General features: G+C 43.0%; 1 protein-coding gene across 1 annotated transcript in view; it reads left to right on the top strand.

The window, feature by feature from the left end:
* Positions 1-20,314, top strand: part of LOC126161430 (farnesol dehydrogenase-like) — a 163,869-nt gene that overhangs the window by 125,998 nt on the left and 17,557 nt on the right. Inside the window, exons 3-4 of the mRNA XM_049917232.1 lie at positions 13,789-13,918; positions 15,161-15,290. Coding sequence (XP_049773189.1) covers positions 13,789-13,918; positions 15,161-15,290 — 260 coding nt within the window. The remainder of the gene's footprint in view (positions 1-13,788; positions 13,919-15,160; positions 15,291-20,314) is intronic.

Below are 20,314 nucleotides of genomic sequence, written 5' to 3'. Positions count from 1 at the left end.
TTATATCTAAACATGAGAAAGCTCAAGCAGAAAAAATATTACAGTAAAAATGGCCATGTTTAATACCTATGTCACATCTTAACACTAGAGTGATGCAGCACAATTTATTCTACAAAAGAAATTAACAAGTACTTGAAAAGAAAATTCTGTATGCAATTCCTGTGAAGGGAAATGTGTTTTTGTGCTCCTTCGTTTTTTTTATAAGTACATCAAAGTTATTCTTTACTGGGTCTGTAGGCATAAAATATTTATATTAGTACATCTATAAAATTTTATTTTAACCAATGCTGCAGGGCAGCTAGAAACTAGATATTAAACAAAATGAGCAATCTCTCAATGAGAAAGACAACAGATGTAAAATGTCTCTTATCATTTCATTAGGCATTTTCGTAAATATCATAAATTAAGAGCTCCGCAGTGTAATCATATATTTTCAAGTTTGAGTGTGTCGTATTTAGAATGATTTCTACAAAGAAATATCAATAGCGAGGATAATGGCCTCCTTTTTTTTTGTCCACCTGAGCCTCTGAAAGGCACACACTAATGGCTTTTTTCCAGGTGACTGTCGCGCAGCTGCCCACGTAATGTGTCATGCCCACGACGGATTATGTGAAGGTCACTTAACTTTCTTGCCGAAATATTTATGACACCAGTTTCTGCTACAGTGACAGTCTCATATAAAAATATTTCACAGGTCAAGAATTTGCGTTACAAATCTGTAGAAACAAAATGCTATTGATATAACAGTGTCCAAAAAATTTTCGTTGGCATTGTAATACATTCACGCACTTACATACATTTCATAACTCTTAAAGTACGATTCTTGGTTTCCAACAACCTTTTTCACGAACCAGAGTCCCTAAACACTACTCATTATTCCTTACCTTATTCGTCGACACTTCTTCAATATTTCATCATAACAGCTACGTAGCATAATCAAATAACTCATATAGGATCAGCTTATTGATCATAAACATACCGCAACAGCATAATACACATAGTCATCGTAATAATAACATCATAACACCTCAGTCAACTCTCAAAATCGTCGTAGCTTCCTCCAATAATTAAAAAAATTCTCTGCTCATGTCAAAAGTGTCATCTGCCCCAAACGTACTTTAAAAATCGTGATCCTATACCAAATATATCATTCAAAGCTCTCATAATATCACAATGGGTCTGAAAAAATATGAACAGTTCACAAAGTACAAACAAAATACAATTTCGTAAGTGTGAAGTTATACAATGGTGTAATTACGTAAACATGTCACTGATGTAGTAAAAAGAAATTTTTGTCTCTCTCAGTTAAATGATCAGGTAGCTGTGTAATTATGTGTTAGAGAAATATGGTACCGATGTATAAAGTTGTATAAGCAAATACCATATTAGCTAGGGCTCCTTGTGCTTGCCAAACACTTGGTACACAAAGTAAATGTGTACCCCCCTGAGGATTAATGTAATTATACCCTCAGGTGTTACAGATTACAGCAATGGAATGAAATGTATCACAGAAAACCTTTGTATCATTGTACTTCAAATATCTTTAAAAATAAATGTTTTAAGTACAAAATTAATCACTCAAATACGTGTACTGTAGCGCTAAACTGTGCGTCTTGTTGTAAGATAATCTCTGTGGAAGTGTCGTAGGTATCGTCCTCCGAAAGCTAAGTTCTGCAGGAGTCAATGTACTTACCTCATGATACACAAAAGTGAAATGCTTTGCGTATAGATATCTTAGTTATTACGCTTATTGCCGTGATGAAGAAAGTACTGTGCTGTAACGTATTGTTGTCCTACGGAAAAGGCTGTCTCCTTGTAGCTATAGCACAAAAGTTACTACTAAAACATGTTTTACTTTACAGAAGAATTCAGAAAAACTGTGCAGATATAAAACAGATACACCGCAAAAGCAACATTGTAAATTATCACTCATTAGTAGCGTCGTGATAAAATTGTGTAGCTGTCACATAAACTAGCCACTGTGTCATCTGGTATTTCACAGAAAGTACTTTAAATCCAGAATGTATTTTCAAGTAAACCAAAATGTTGCATTAAAATTGTTGTGGACTGACAAGACAGCCAGTCCACAGTGATGGGTAACCGAAAGGCACGCGTTTACACACGCCAGCTGGCGTTATGTCTGAAACAGGATACGAAATGAATGCTATAAGAAAAGTATGTAGCTGCTGGAATACTTAACTTTAATCCATCATTTGTATACAGCATTCTTGATGATACAAGTGAGACTCTCTCTAGATATGGTTAATGGCGCCTTGCTAGGTCGTAGCCATGGACTTAGCTGAAGGCTATTCTAACTGTCTCTCGGCAAATGAGAGAAAGGCTTCGTCAGTGTAGTCGCTAGCAAAGTCGTCCGTACAACTGGGCTGAGTCCTAGTACGTCTCTCTAGACCTGCCGTGTGGTGGCGCTCGGTCTGCAATTACTGACAGTGGCGACACGCGGGTCCGACATGTACTAATGGACCGCGGCCGATTTAAAGCTACCACCTAGCAAGTGTGGTGTCTGGCGGTGACACCACAAAAATCTCATTAGCAGTACCAGTATATGTTCTAAGTATGTGAGCCTTATAGTCGTTACGTAATCGTGCAACTAACAAGCAAGAATGTACACACACAATAACACTGTGTCGTCTGTTCACTATAACAATGCATTTGTAATTACTGTTTAAATAAGTTCTCTTGGTTCTTGATTGGATATTTAACTTCAAACATTCTTGCATGTTAACAGTTTCTCAATGTGACAAATTGTACTAGTAACGTGAAGTGAAAAATTTTATGGCAAAGACTAAGATAAAAAGCAGATTATCTCTTAATAAATGGTTTCACATGTGAAATGTGGTGTAAACCTTTACTCTTCCTAGTACGCAGTGTTTCAACTTCGATGCAATTATCATGTGGTATACGTCGGTAAAGAATACTGGAATTTTTCTCAAGGTTAGCGTCTATGTTATTTTTCCCTGAGCCAGCGCGCGCACGTGGCTGCCTGCAGTGCGAGTCATTGTCTGTTTCTTTGTTGGCGCTCGTCGTTACTGGGATTAGGAGACCTAACTACTACAAATTCGCCTTGCCGAGAGGGCCCAGCCCTGTTAGAATCCCGCCAGTTCTGATGAAATTCACGTCTGTCGTTATGATGATATCGTCTGTCATCATGTCGGTAGTTCCTGTAGTTTCTTTCTTGTCGGTTAAATGGTGGAGAATTTCTCCCTGAATTATCACTGCACGGTGGACCATTGCGTCTGAAGTTATTCTGTCTCCCATGATAGTAATAGTTCTGGTTGCCATATTGTCTGTTTCTATTGTTGTCTCTGTGATAGTCATTACCGCGGAGAGGTGATCTTTCCCTGTAATTATTACTACTCTGCCAACGGTTGTCATACGGGTGGTGTCTGTTTCGGTCACGATTTACATTGAAAGAATAGCCTTGCCGTATATTATTTCTGTCATCGTGGAATTGTGACGGATGTGATCTGAAATTGTTGTGCTCCTGTTTTCGCGTTCTGCGATTGTCAGTGTCAATTTCCAGTTCTTGTAACAGTCCCTGAAAAGCTTCAATGTCGTCTTTGCAGTGCCCTGCTAAAATAATATGTCGTAAATGTTCAGGCAGTTTGATTAAGCAAATGCGGATGAGTTCTGAGGGGCCGTATGGGTTTGACAGGTACTGATTCTTGTGCAACATGTCTTCAAAATATTTCACAAGACTGGAACATTCAGATTGTTCGAAATGTTTCATCATTATGATGCTATGTTTTACTCGGTCTTGTGTAGCTTGAGACCAATATGCTGAGAGGAATGCATGGTAAAATTCTCCTTCACTGTGACAATCGTGAATGACCGATCGCATTCTTACAGCTGGTTCATTCTCCAAGTAGCCACACATAAATTCTAATCTGTGCTCCAATTACCAGTTGGGAGGAAAACAATGAGAGAATTGATGGAGCCACGCTTGTGGATGAATGTCGTTGGCAGAATTCTTAAACGTTTTGAATTTACGTGTAGTAATGAACAGCTTATAGTCAAAATCATCATGTCGGCGAGTCGCATGTCGGTCATTGTTACGTCGTGTCGGCGGTTCCATCTCAAAATTCGGTGTACCTTGCCAATTTCTTTCATAACTTCCGAAATGCCCTGTGTTATTATTTTGTGACTGTTCCGTATTTCTATGTCCCTCTTCCCGTATTGGAGCGCGAGTGTCCTCTGAAATATGAAATTTTTGTATTACTTGTGCCAACTGATCTTGTACTTCCCGGATTTCTCTTTTGTATTGCGTATTAATTTGATTCTGATTTTGTTTAAATTTCTTAATTTGTTCATACTCTTCTGTGTCAGTGATGGCTACTGGTCTTGTGTCATTCAGATCATCATTTACCTTTGCAGATAAGTTAGTGAACTGATCCGAAAGTTCGGCTACTTTCTCCGATAGTGTACTTACTTCCTCAGTGTGTTTTTCTGAACCAAGTTTCAGAGTGTCCATTTGTGTTGAAATCGTATCTACTGTGTCCTTTAAATTTTCTTGAGTTTTTGCACTTGCAAGGTGTCGTGATTTTCATGAACAATAGTTTGTAGTTCTTTTATGGCTGCTTCGTGATTCTGTAATGCATTTTCATGACGCGAAAAAATAGGTTGGAAATGCTCACAAATTTGTGTTTTTACGTCATTACAGACTTTTTGACATTTCGATTCGATGTTATGTAACTCAGTAGTTAAATCTTCACGTGTTTGTTCAAGCGTGGTGTCTAACTTTTGAAGATTTTGTTCCATTGTGTTTAACTGTTGCTTTGTTTGTCTCTGGTGTTGTTCCATTGTGTCTAACTGTTGCTGTGTTTGTCTCTGGTGTTTTTCCATTGTGTCTAACTTTTGAAGCCTTTGTCTCATTTGTCTCTGATTTTGTTCCATTTGTTGCATTAATTGCAATAATAATGTATTAGTGTCTGGAATCTGTTTCTCTATGCTTTTTGGCAGTGCATTTTCACCGGCAACATTCACATTTTGACAAGCAGAAAATGTGTCTTGACTCATTTGAGAAAACAGTGAGGACCCAAAACCTATGTCTACAGTATTTGCAATATTGTGTTCTGTCATTTCGGATTCCTGAGGCGAGCTGTTGCCGACCGATCAATCGATAATGCTTCCCTGTTCACTAATTGTTTCACCGTCTACACCATTATTTGCCGCCCGCTCCATTTCCCTACGCACAATTACCAAATTACTACTTTGAATATTAGTTAATTCATTACATGGTGGCGCTAACACACTACTTTCGTCTTCACTGTCATTTCTCAGTTTACTTTGGAACCTAGTATTACGTTTTTCGCACGCCATTATTGTCACAATATTTCACACGACTAATTGCACAAACTACAAGAAAAAATCAGAAGATTCCAGTGAGGTATCCTCGGCTAAGGGTCGACATGTGAAACGTCCCCTTAGAAAAATTATATACGTGACTGTGCTTAAACTGACACACAATATTTTTTTTTAGCGCAACGCAATCTGACTTTCAATAATCCCTACAAAAGAATGGCCCTGACTAACATTAACCTATACCTTTACAAATCACTTACCTCACAAAAATCTTCGTTACTCGAACTACAGCAATACAGCGAGCGCCACTACTGCCAGCTAAATAAAAGATTCAAACTACTGAAGGCACTAACTACTGATAGGCATAGTTAGCAAATGAAAGATTTTGATAGAGAACAAACAATGTATTTACCTCAATAGTGTGCAAAAGTCATAATGTATATAGCAGTTCATGATATCCAGTATTACAAATTTCAAAACTCCGCCATCTCTCTCCCCACATCCACCACTGCTGGCGGCTCACCTCCAACTGCACAACGCTACGCGCTGTTCACATCCAGCTGCCCAACACTACAATGGCAGACAACAATGCAAACTAGCCACAGACTGCACACAGCACAGCCAGTGATTTTCATACAGAGCGCTACGTTAACGTTGCCAATAAGAAAACATAAACAGCCTACTTACAACACTACTAGGCTTTAAAATTGCTACACCACGAAGATGACGTGCTACAGACGCGAAATTTAAACGACAGGAAGAAGATGTTGTGATATGCAAATGATTAGCTTTTCGGAGCATTCACACAAGGGTGGCGTCACCTACGACGTGCTGACATGAGGAAAGTTTCCAACCGATTTCTCATACACAAAAAGCAGTTGACCGGCGTTTCCTGGTGAAACGTTGTTGTGATGCCTCGTGTAAGGAGGAGAAATGCGTACCATCACGTTTCCGATAGTAGCCTATCGCGATTGCGGTTTATCGTATCGCGACATTGCTGCTCGCGTTGGTCGAGATCCAATGACTGACTGCAGAATATGGAATCGGTGGGTTCGGAAGTGTAACACGGAACACAGTGCTGGATCCTAACGGCCTCGTATCACTAGCAGTCGAGATGACAGCCATCTTATCCGCATGGCTCTAACGGATCGTGTAGCCACATCTCGATCCCTGAGTCAACAGATGGGGACGTTTGCAAGACAACAACCATCTGCACGAACAATTCGACGACGTTTGCAGCAGCATGGACTATCAGCTCGGAGACCGTGGCTGCGGTTACCCTTGACGCTGGATCACAGACAGGAGCGCATGTGATGGTGTACTCAACGACGAACCTGTGTGTACGAATGGTAAAACGTCATTTTTTCGGATGAATCCAGGTTTTGTTTACAGCATCATGATGGTCGCATCCGTGTTTGGCGACATCGCGGTGAATGCGCATTGGAAGCGCGTATTCGTCATCGCCATACTGGCGTATCACCCGGCTTGATGGTATGGGGTGCCATTGGTTACACATCTCGGTCACCTCTTGTTCGCATTGGCGGCACTTTGAACGATGGACGTTACGTTTCAGATGTGTTACGACCCGTGGTTCTACCCTTCATTCGATCCCTGCGTAACCCTACATTTCAGCAGGATAATGCACGACCGCATATTGCAGGTCCTGTACGGGCCTTTCTGGATACAGAAAATTTTCGACTGCAGCCCTGGCCAGCATTCTCCAGATCTCTCACCAATTGAAAACGTCTAGTCAATGGTGGCCGAGCAACTGACTCGTCACAATACCCCAGTCACTACTCTTGATGAACAGTGGTATCGTGTTGAAGCTGCATGGGCAGCTGTACCTGTACACGCCATCCAAGCTCTGTTCTGACTCAATTCGCAGGCGTATCAAGGCCGTTATTACAGCCAGAGGTGGTTGTTGTGGGTACTGATTTGTCAGGATCTATGCACCCAAACTGAGTGACAATGTAATCACATGTCGGTTCTAGTATAATAAATTTGTGCAATGAATACCCGTTTATCATCTGCATTTCTTCTTCGTGTACCAATTTTAATGGCTAGTAGTGTACATGATATCAATTTGCGGTACGTTGATCATAGGACCCGCATCTTACTGATCTAATTGTTTAACAGTGACGTGCACTGTGAAACCCACAGCTCCAGTCAGGAAGCGGCGACCGCAGCTGCCGATCGCCTGGATCCTAAGCAACTGCTGTTCGTGTGAAGTCAAGTTTAGGGATTCCACACCGAAGGCAGGTGTAAAAGGAGGTGGGTTTAGTATTGTGTCATTAGCAGAGGGGCAGTAGCGGCAGAATGGGTCGGACAGGAGTGTTCAGTGACGTCGGATGTGGGCTAATCACTGGATGTCTGCTGTCTCCGTGAAAGTTGCCTCGCCGGGCTAGTTCCAAGGGTTCGCAGCTACTGTGCATCTATGAGCCGCCTGCAGCCCTGTGGCCAAGCAGAGGCTAGGGCAAAGAGCATTATCAGTGGGAGTCCGGCGCTTTGTCATCTCCTGAAGTGTGCCTTCAGCAGATAACTATCTTACATGTCCCCACCGAGCGAGGTGGCGCATTGGCTAGCACACTGGAGTCGCATTCGGGAGGACGACGGTTCAATCCCGCGTCCGGCCATCCTGATTTAGGTTTTCCGTGATTTCCCTAAATCACTCTAGGCAAATGCCGGGATGGTTCCTTTGAAAGGGCACGGCCGACCCCCTTCCCCATCATTCCCTAATCCGATGAGACCGATGGCCTCGCTGTCTGGTCTCCTCCCACAAACAACCCCAACACTTTCCCAAAGAAACACGGCTTGCAGAAAAATAAAAGCCTAGCAGTGGTTGCAGCTTTTAGAGGACCTATGATGTGAGGGCAGTTACGAGCATGAAAACGTGTCATTGGTAAAAACGTTTGTGACGTCACGAATACGGAGTAGAAGTTGTACCTATTTTGAGAAAGAAGGGCGAATCGGAAAGTCATCAGGATTTTAAAGCAATGCACTTTCTTGGCGGGAGTTTTGTGTAAGAGGGAATCATGCCACTGGCCGGGGAGTCTTATTATACAGTGATTTGCACCTAGCTGCTGTATACCAGGACGAAAAGAGCAGGCTGTACAGTTTAGCTACAATATAGAGAGCTACGGGACAGAGACGTGGACGGATTGAACAGTCCATTGAGAGACGAGGAGACCCGCATCTGGGGCACTCCTTAGTAACCTATAGGGGCCCAGACTTTATATTAGCTGAAGCACGACCCTCGCCCTGTACCATGACAGCAGCTTTCCGTACGTCTCATGCTGAATATTTATGTTGAGCATTATTAGCTGCACCGGCATCGTAGGACAACGCTTGGTCCGCATTTGCTCATATCACTGTGGTTGTCTGTCCCAGTCCAGCATTGCTTTAGTAGATACACGTGTTCCTCAGTCTAACTATGTTCGTTGGAATAAAAGTTACTGAGTTGCGTCAAAAGGGCACTTTCTCATTTATTCTGAGGTAACGCTTAAAATCAGCGGGTTTACTTGTTATAATTCACCTAGGGCACATTTTGTAATATCAACTAAAGTTCTTCCATAGTGAGATGCGGTTAATGAGTATTTTTAGTTTATTAAATTAATGGATTTAAAACCCTTTTCTGTTAACACCTTCTACTAATAGCTGTTGTGGTAAAAAAAAGGAAAATTTGGAAAATATTTCGAGTAGATTTGCCGACCATGTTATAGTTCTAGGTGGAGATTTTAATTGGCCAGATATAGACTGGGAGACTCAAACGTTTATAACGGGGGCAGGGACAAAGAACCCAGCGAAATTTTTTTAAGTGGATTATCTGAAAACTACCTTGAGCAGTTAAACAGAGAACCGACTCGTGGCGATAACATATTAGACCCTCTGGTGACAAACAGACCCGAACTATTTGAAACACTTAACGCAGACCAGGGAATCAGCGATCATAAAGCGGTTACTGCATCGATCATTTCAGCCGTAAATAGAAATATTAAAAAAGGTAGCAAGATTTTTCTGTTTAGCAAAAGTGACAAAAATCAGATTTCAGAGTAGTTGACGGCTGAACACAAAAGTTTTGTCTCAAGTACAGATAGTGTTGAGGATCAGTGGACAAAGTTCAAAACTATCGTACAATATGCATTAGATGAGTATGTGCCAAGCAAGATTGTAAGAGATGGAAAAGAGCCACCGTGGTACAATAACCGAGTTAGAAAACTGCTGTGGAAGCAATGGGAACTTCACAGCAAACATAAACATAGCCAAAGCCTTGCAGACAAACAAAAATTACGCGAAGTGAAATGAAATGCGAGGAGGGCCATGCGAGAGCCGTTCAATGAATTCGAAACTAAAGTTTTATGTACTGACTTGGCAGAAAATCGTAAGAAATTTTGGTCTTATGTCAAAGCGGTAGGTGAATCAAAATAAAATGTCGGACACTGTGACCAAAATGGTACTGAAACAGAGGATGAAAGACTAAAGGCCGAAATACTAAATGTCTTTTTCCAAAGCTGTTTCACAGAGGAAGAAAGCACTGTAGTTCTTTCTCTAGATTGTTGCAAATCACAAAATGGTAGATATCGAAATAGATGACAGAGGGATAGAAAAACAATTCAAATCGCTCAAAAGAGTAAAAGGCCGTTCCACGTGACGGGATACCTGTTCGATTTTACACAGAGTACGCGAAGGAACTTGCCCCCCTTCTTGCAGCGGTGTACCGTAGGTCTCTAGAAGAGCGTAGCGTTCCAAAGGATTGGAAAAGAGCACAGGTCATCCCCGTTTTCAAGAAAGGACGTCGATGTGCAGAACTATAGACCTGTATCTATAACGTCGATCAGTTGTAGAATTTTGGAACACGTATTGTGTTCGAGTATAATGACTTTTCTGGAGACTAGAAATCTACTCTGTAGGAATCAGCATGAGTTTCGAAAAAGATGATCGTGTGAAACCCAGCTCGCGCTATTCGTCCACGAGATTCAGAAGGCCATAGACACGGGTTCCCAGATAGATGCCGTGTTTCTTGACTTCCGCAAGGCGTTCGATACAGTTCCCCGCAGTCGTTTAATGAACAAAGTAAGAGCATATGGACTATCAGACCAATTGTGTGGTTGGATTGAAGAGTTCATAGATAACAGAACGCAGCATGTCATTCTCAATGGAGAGAAGTCTTCCGAAGATTTTAGGTGTGCCGCAGGGAAGTGTCGTAGGACCGGTGCTATTCACAATATACACTCCTGGAAATGGAAAAAAGAACACATTGACACCGGTGTGTCAGACCCACCATACTTGTTCCGGACACTGCGAGAGGGCTGTACAAGCAATGATCACATGCACGGCACAGCGGACACACCAGGAACCGCGGTGTTGGCCGTCGAATGGCGCTAGCTGCGCAGCATTTGTGCACCGCCGCCGTCAGTGTCAGCCAGTTTGCCGTGGCATACGGAGCTCCATCGCAGTCTTTAACACTGGTAGCATGCCGCGACAGCGTGGACGTGAACCGTATGTGCAGTTGACGGACTTTGAGCGAGGGCGTATAGTGGGCATGCGGGAGGCCGGGTGGACGTACCGCCGAATTGCTCAACACGTGGGGCGTGAGGTCTCCACAGTACATCGATGTTGTCGCCAGTGGTCGGCGGAAGGTGCACGTGCCCGTCGACCTGGGACCGGACCGCAGCGACGCACGGATGCACGCCAAGACCGTAGGATCCTACGCAGTGCCGTAGGGGACCGCACCGCCACTTCCCAGCAAATTAGGGACACTGTTGCTCCTGCGGTATCGGCGAGGACCATTCGCAACCGTCTCCATGAAGCTGGGCTACGGTCCCGCACACCGTTAGGCCGTCTTCCGCTCACGCCCCAACATCGTGCAGCCCGCCTCCAGTGGTGTCGCGACAGGCGTGAATGGAGGGACGAATGGAGACGTGTCGTCTTCAGCGATGAGAGTCGCTTCTGCCTTGGTGCCAATGATGGTCGTATGCGTGTTTGGCGCCGTGCAGGTGAGCGCCACAATCAGGACTGCATACGACCGAGGCACACAGGGCCAACACCCGGCATCATGGTGTGGGGAGCGATCTCCTACACTGGCCGTACACCACTGGTGATCGTCGAGGGGACACTGAATAGTGCACGGTACATCCAAACCGTCATCGAACCCATCGTTCTACCATTCCTAGACCGGCAAGGGAACTTGCTGTTCCAACAGGACAATGCACGTCCGCATGTATCCCGTGCCACCCAACGTGCTCTAGAAGGTGTAAGTCAACTACCCTGGCCAGCAAGATCTCCGGATCTGTCCCCCATTGAGCATGTTTGGGACTGGATGAAGCGTCGTCTCACGCGGTCTGCACGTCCAGCACGAACGCTGGTCCAACTGAGGCGCCAGGTGGAAATGGCATGGCAAGCCGTTCCACAGGACTACATCCAGCATCTCTACGATCGTCTCCATGGGAGAATAGCAGCCTGCATTGCTGCGAAAGGTGGATATACACTGTACTAGTGCCGACATTGTGCATGCTCTGTTGCCTGTGTCTATGTGCCTGTGGTTCTGTCAGTGTGATCATGTGATGTATCTGACCCCAGGAATGTGTCAATAAAGTTTCCCCTTCCTGGGACAATGAATTCACGGTGTTCTTATTTCAATTTCCAGGAGTGTACATATATGACCTTGTGGATAACATCGGAGGTTCACTGAGGCTTTTTGCCGATGATGCTGTGGTATATCGAGAGGTTGTAACAATGGAAAATTGTGCTGAAATACAGGAGGATCTGCAACGAACTGACGCATGGTGCAGTGAATGGCAATTGAATCTCAATGTAGACAACTGTTGAAGTGTCGGCAGAATTGCCAACACTGTTTTTGAGGAGGCTAAGCTCACGCAGGCGGGCGTGAGGTCTGAAACAGGATACGTAATGAATGCTATAAAGAAAAGTACGTAGCTTCTGGAATACTTAACTTTAATCCACATTTGTAGAACATCGCTCTTGATGATACATTAAACATTAATAGAATTTCAATATCTATACTGGTAATGGCGCCTTGCTAGGTCGTAGCAAATGTAGCTGAAGGCTATGCCCACTATCGTCTCGGCAAATGAGAGCGTAATTCTCAGTGAACCATGGCTAGCAACGTCGGCTGTACAACTGGGGCGAGTGCTAGTCAGTGTCTCTAGACCTGCCGTGTGGTGGCGCTCGGTCTGCAATTACTGACAGTGGCGACACGCGAGTCCGTCGTATACTAGCGGACCGCGGCCGATTTAAAAGCTACCACCTAGCAAGTGTGGTGTCTGGCGGTGACACCACAAGTGTAATGTGCTGCGAATACATAGAAAGAAAGATCCTTTATCATTTAGCTACAATATAGCAGGTCAGAAAATGGAAGCAGTTAATTCCATAAATTATCTGGCAGTAGGCGTTAGGAGTGATTTAAAATGGAATGATCATATAAAGTTGATCGTCGGTAAAGCAGATGCCAGACAGATTCATTGGAAAAATCCTAACGAAATGCTGTCCGAAAACAAAGGAAGTAGGTTACAGCTCACTTGTTCGCCCAGTGCTTGAATATTGTTCACCAGTGTGGTCTCCGTACCAGATAGGGTTGATAGAAGAGATAGAGAAGATCCAACGGAGAGCAGCGCGCTTCGTTACAGGATCATTTAGTAACAGCGAAAGTGTTACAGAGGTGATAGATAAACTCCAGTGGAAGACTCAAGAGAGACGCTCAGTAGCTCGGTACGGGCTTTTGTTGACGTTTCGAGAACATACCTTCACCGAGGAGTCAAGCAGTATATTGCTCCCTCCTACGTATATCTCGCGAAGAGACCATGAGGATAAAATCAGAGAGATTAGAGCCCACATACAGGCATATCGACAATCTTTCTTTCTACGAACAATACGAAACTGGAATAGAAGGGAGAACCGATAGAGGTATTCAAAATACTCTCCGCCACACACCGTCAAGTGGCTTGCGGAGTAAGGATGTAGATGTAGAGTTAATACTTCGCACTTCTCCACTTTCGAATCCACAGCTACAGCCATATTTTTCATGTTAGTCATTCCGTTGTGCTTAACAATTTCAGCTTGGATCTTAATGGTGTGTCTGGCTCTTGATTAACTTCCGGCATCACGGTGAATATTTTAAACAAGCACAGGGTTATGCAAACCTTCAGCTGGAACCAAGTGACTGTTCACCAGGTTAGCCATTTAGTAACAGATTGCAAAATGGTTCAAATGGCTCTGAGCACTATGGGACTAAACATCTGTGGTCATCAGTTCCCTAGAACTTAGAACTACTTAAACCTAACTAACCTAAGGACATCACACACATCCATGCCCGAGGCAGGATTCGAACCTGCGACCGTAGCAATCCCGCGGTTCCGGACTGAGCGCCTAGAACCGCTAGACCACCGCGGCCGGCACAGATTGCATAAATGTTTACGCACGTGCAGTAGTATTTATATTTGTTCATGTAAACAGACAGCAAGACGGAAGACTGGAAGCGCATCCTGGACGTGAACGTGCTGGGTCTGAGCATCTGCACCAGGGAGGCCGTGCAGGACATGCTGAGCAGGGGCGTCGACGACGGCTTCATCATCCACATCTGCAGGTGGGCTTGTGTCACTTCCTGTCTCGGCATTGTGTTCTTAGTTCTGTTCAGTAACGTATGTCTGTACCTTGCAGTCTAATGTAGACAATTTAGACACAGCTTTGCGATCCTAATAGTAATGTATGATCCTGTGTGTCACGTCTAGTGAACAGCTGTTGCAACAGGTGGAAGACAGCAACAGCAATCATTGTCGATGGTGAAAGGTTTTCACTTGGACACGTGTCAGGTTAAGTTCCCGCACACAAGCTCGTAAAGATTCAGCAAACCTTTAATAAGAAAAACGTTTTAATTGATTCGTACATGAAAAGCCCCCCAGAAAGGTAACAGAACTGCGTTAGCTCAAATGGACATAACTATTTTTTTTCTTTTTTTTTCGTTTGACAGTCATTTACGAGGTTTAAAATATAAAACAGCCGAACATCTACACGCTTAGTGAGACCAGCTGAAGCTAACAAACTCTAGCCGAGATCGGATGTATAAATATTGTCCATGTATTGTACCACAGTCTAGTTTTCACATGGTTTATTACATAATATCAAATTTAATACTACGCACTTCTCCACTTTAGAATCCACATCTAGGGCCGGATGGCGCTTCAGTTCCGACGTAGCAGGTGTGTAGAAATTTCATGGTCACTTTTGTTTGGATCGTTACTTGGCACGACAACAACTAATTATTTCCAGTGAAGGTCACGGAAGTAATGATAGAAAGCCCGGTTTCTACCGTAATTTGATGCAGCAAGAAAACCACTAACGACTTAGACAAAAATTCCAACACAAGAAACTTTGTTCCCATAATACCACTGTCTCCGAATTGTTCCTTTCCAATCAATAGAACCAGTAGTAAGTCATACTGATACTCCAAATACATCCCTCGGAAAGTGTCACGTTCACGTAATTTCTCCCTGACAGTAGTAACAATTAATACGACCGTGGAGCTATTAACATTTCCAAGAATGGACTAAGCGTAATTCATCACCACCATTGATTTATGTGCTGGGTCCAGATTATTGAATGTAAAAGTACAGTCAGGTAGAAGTAAGAAGGAATAAGAAGAAGTATTGGGAAGAATAATAATTAAGTAGCACTTTACGAAATAGACAGCAAAATATTATCAGTGTGTTTCACTGGTATATTATGAGTTGATGTTAATCTTCCAAGACGGGCCTCACGTACTGATATGTTACTCACATGCGATGCTGGATCCTGTTTCAAAAGTTGTAACCTGGTATCTAATTTTCAGTGTCGCCGGACACACACCACCGACTATAGATGGTATGGCGATGTATTTCGCCAGCAAGCACGCTGTCAAAGTATTGCTCGAAGGGCTGAGGAAAGACCTGGTTGCCAAGGGCAGCAAGATACGAGTTGGGGTAAGTCATCCATCATAAGTGGCACATGTCTAATGAAGGAAAAGTCACATGCTTTCTGCTTTCAAATTAAGGATGCTTGCATATCATTATTGTTACGAGACTATCTTTTATTTGTTTTTCGCAAGTTATCTTAGTACTTCTATTCCAGCTATTCTTAGTAACGTAGCATATGCTGATTCTCATTAATCAAGAAAATATTGCAGATACAAGTTACAAAGTTACAGGTCGAACAGAACGCACTTAACCCAAGTGTAAGACCCATCACGCGTGATTAATAAAACAAGAAAACGCAGTCCCGTGCGAAGAATCAATATTTGAACATACAAATTAAGTCAGTGTATTAGAGTTCAAATAAAACAAGACGGATTATGCTAGCAAATGAGCTGTGTGAACAAGTGATACATGGTGTTACTTTTGATTTACGTGTAATTGGCATGATGTGGATGCAAACCGTCTTAAGAATCTGATGTCTGTGAAGCGTAGTGCTTGGACAGCAACTAGGAGAACAATAACACAGCTACAGTGATCATTGCAACCACATAATATGAAATACGGTCACGGGAGCGAGATTCCAGTATAATGTGCGAATTGGTTGGCACATTCTTCCAGAAACCGGACTGCAGCTGTAAGAGTCGAAGGACATGAAAGGGAACCAGTATTTGATAAGGGAATGAAACATGTCCCGGGCCTACCCCGGTGTTACTCAGTCTGTACGTTGAGCGGGCAGTAACGGAAACTAAGGAAAATTTGGAACGTGAATTAAAGTTCAGGGAAAGTAAATAAAAAATTTGAAACTTGCTGATGGTATTTTAAATCGCTCAGAGTCTGCAAAGGATTTGGACGAACAGTTGAACGGAATGTCTTGAAACGATAAAATCGTCAACAATGGTAGTGGGATGTAGTCGAATTAAATTTGGTAGTGTTAAGGGAATTAGATTAACAACGGAGATACCGAAAATAGCACCTAAGTTTTGATATTTGGTAGTAAAGTAACTGAAGATGCAAGAAGCAAATTTGATGCAAACAGCGTGGCAATGGGGAGAAAAGTATTTCTCAAAAGGAGAATTTAGCTTATGTCTGATATAATTTTCAGCTTAGGAAACTTTTTCTTAAAGTATTTGTATAGTGAAATGTAGGCGATAAGCAGTTCAGTCAAGATCAGAAGTCTTTGAAATTTATTGTTTCAGAAGCATGCTGAAGATTAGATGGTAACTAATAAGGAGGTATTGAATAGAATTGGGGAGAAGAGAAATTTGCGTCACAACTTGACTAGAAGAAGGGATCGGTTGGTAGGACACGTTGTGAGGCATCAAGGGGCGGGGGGGAGGGGGTTCGAATAACTAATAAGGATGCATTGAAGCAAACTGGAGCACAAAGAAATTTATGGCACGACGTGACTAAAGGAAGGATTCGAGGATTCGGTTGATGGGACAAATCCCGAGTCATCAAGGAAGCGCCACTTACGTAATGGGCCGGAACAGAAAGCTGGTTCAAATGGATATTGGTTTCACTATTTATGTAGAGATGAAGAGGCTTCCACAGAATAGACTAGCGTAGAAAACTGTACCACACTAGTCTTTGCAACAACAACAACATACTTACACGAGGTGAGCTCTGGATGATCTATCCTATATAACGAAAAGATAATGGATTCAAGACCCTAACCTGTCGACAGACGTTAATGTACATCAACGGGGACAGTTGAAAATGTGTGCCCCGACGAGCACTCGAACCCGGGTTCTCCTGCTTACATGGCAGACGCTCTAGGCATCTGAGCCACCGAGTGCACAGAGGATAGAGCGACTGCATGGATTTATCCCCTGCACGCTCCCCGTGAGACCCACATTCCCAACTTAATGTCCACACACTACATTCGTAGTGCCCCTGCCCATTAGCCGGCCGGAGTGGCCGAGCGGTTAAAGGCGCTACAGTCTGGAACCGCCCGACCGCTACGGTCGCAGGTTCGAATCCTGCCTCGGGCATGGATGTGTGTGATGTCCTTAGGTTAGTTAGGTTTAAGTAGTTCTAAGTTCTAGGGGACTTATGACCACAGCAGTTGAGTCCCATAGTGCTCAGAGCCATTTGAACCCCTGCCCATTACACTCATTACTCGCGGCAGACAATCTTTCCGGGTCCCGTAAGACTTCGGGCAATGCATGTGCATCCAGCACAGAACAAGAAGGTCAATGGCCGGTTAGCCTTAACTATATGAAGATCTAATCTGTTCTTTCGGACATGTCCGAAAGAACAGATGAAACGTCCCCTTAGAAAAATTATACAAGACTGTGCTTAAACTGACACACAATATTTTTAGCGCAACGCAATCTGACTTTCAAAAATCCCTACAAAAGAATGACCCTGACTAACATAAACCTATACTTTTCACAAATCACTTACCTCACCAAAAGTCTTCGTTACTCGAACTACTGCAATACGGCGAGCGCCACTACTGCCAGCTAAATAAAAGATTCAAACTACGGAAGGCACTAACTACTAGTACGCATAGTTAGCAAATGAAAGATTTTAATAGAGAACAAACAATGTATTTACCTTAATAATCATAATATATATGCCATCCAGTCTTACAAATTTCAAATCTCCGCCATTTCTCTCCCCACATTCACCACTGCTGGCGGCTCACCTCCTACTGCGCAACGCTACGCGCTGTTCACATCCAGCTGCCGCTGCCAAACACTACAATGGCAGACAACAATGCAAACTAGCCACAAACTGCACACAGCACAGCCAGTGATTTTCATACTGAGCGCTACGTAACGTTGCTGATAAGAAAACATAAACAGCCTACTTACATAAAGAAAACATAAACAGCCTACTTATACAGATACCATCTTCATTTATCCTACATAATGTCTGCCCTGCAGAATGCAATTGCTAGTAGTTGAAAAACATGTGTAACATCAAAGAAGCTGCATGGATGCTTTGCCTGCAGACTTACACGTATGGAAAACTAGTAGGTCTGTGCACGAAATAGATAATTTGTCAACCTGCAGAGAAGCCATGTTTCGTCGGAAGGCGTTAATTTGGGCGATTTCTGACAAATGATAACAGATTACACTTCAACTAAAATACGTCTCAGGCTACTTTGCAACCGAATATGGGATTCACCATTGAAGAGGCAGGGACGTTAGGGTGGAGCGTACTATGTACGATGTGATCATTAGTGACAGTACAAGTTCAGATTGGGTATGAATAAGAATGAGATTCTCATCAAAGGAGCAATTCGTGCATTTGCTCACGCGATTATAGGGAAACCACAGAAAGCCAAATCTGCGTGGCCGCTTAGGGATTTTCACTGCCACGCACCGAATGCCACCTCGCTTGCAGGATCACCCGTGTCGACAATGGCCTGGTACCGACCTGCAGTCCACACAGTATATACGAGGGCTTCCCCTGCATCTTTTTCTGGCGCTCTGAAATCACCTCGTATACCTTACATCCCTGTGCACAGTACTGGTCAATAATTTCATTCCAACTGCTCCATAAGTGAACAGTCTCGCTTCGTTTCTGCGGTCATAAATATTTGCCACCACCAATTAAGTTAAAACATCTATTCACTTTTCCGACTCTACGAATAATTTGTGTCCTTTCTGTCAATGGTTCAACACTGTAGATCATTCGGCAAATTACGCGAATGCATATGCCTTCTGAGCAGGTGGTTATTACCTGAGTCTTTTCCAACCTTCAGAACACCGAGTACCATACTTCATTCAGACATACGATTGTCGCTGTTGTGGTCTTCAGTTCGAAGACTGGTTTGATGCAGCTCTCCAAATACTGTATTTGGTGCAAGCCTTTACATCTATGCATACCTACATCTGTTTGAAACTACTCTATTCAAACTTTGGTCTTCCTCTACTTTTTTCTACCACTCCTTCCCCCCCCCCCCCTGCCCACACCATATATCCCTCTAGTACCAACCTGACGATTACTTCATGCCTCAGTATGTGGCCCATCAACTGATGCCTTCTTTTAGTCAAGTTATGCAATAAATTTATTTTTTTCTTTTCAGTTCGATTAAGTATCTCACGATTAGTTTTTCCGATATACCGATTTAATCTTTAGCGTTTCTCCGTAGCACCGCATTTCGAACATTTCTGTTCACTTCCTGTCTCAGAGGCTTATCGTCCACGTTACACTTGATTTCAACGCTACATTCCAGATAAATACCTTCACAAAAGACTTCCTAAAACTTAAATTCGCATTAGATCTTAACAGACATCTCTGTTTCAGGAAGTCTTTCGTGTTTTAGCTTATCTACATTTCGTATCCTCTCTACTTCGGCCATCGTCAAATATTGCTGCATGATTAATAGAATCCATCTACTACTTTAGTGTCTCATTTTCTAATCTAATGCTTTCAGCACCATCTGATTGAATTCCGTTGCATTCCATTAATGTATTTTTACTTTTGTTGATACTCATCTTATAACCTCTTTTCAAGACGCTGCCCATTCTAATCAACTGCTCTTCCAAGCGCTCTTCTGAATTACAATATCATTAGCAAACCTCAAGGTTTTATTTCGTCTCCCAGAAGTTTAATTCCCTTTCCAAATGTCTCCTTGATTGCCTTGACAGCATGTCCAGTGTACAGATTTAACAATATCGGAATAGGTTACAAGTCTGTCTCATTGCCTTCTTATCCACTGCTTTCCTTTCCCATAACTGCAGTCTAGTTTCTGCACAAGTTGTAAATAACCATTCGGTACATTTATTTTATCGTTTCTATCTTCATAATTTCAAAGAGCATACTCCAGTTGACATTGTCGAAAGTTTCCTGTGAATCCACACATATTACAAGCATAGGTTTGCCTTATCTATCATCTAAGATGTATCATAGGGTACTATTGTCTCGCGCATTTCTCCGTTTCAGCGGAACCCAAAGTGATTTTCCCAGAGGTCGGCATCTACTAGTTTTTCCACTCTCTGTAAATAATTCATGTCAGTGTTTTGCAGCCATGGCTTATTGTATTGTTAGTTCGGCAATATTCACATTTTCAGCGCCTC

The sequence above is a fragment of the Schistocerca cancellata genome, chromosome 2, assembly GCF_023864275.1.
Source record: "Schistocerca cancellata isolate TAMUIC-IGC-003103 chromosome 2, iqSchCanc2.1, whole genome shotgun sequence".
In the NCBI taxonomy this organism is placed as follows: domain Eukaryota; kingdom Metazoa; phylum Arthropoda; class Insecta; order Orthoptera; family Acrididae; genus Schistocerca; species Schistocerca cancellata.
This window is presented reverse-complemented; position numbering and strand designations above follow the sequence as displayed.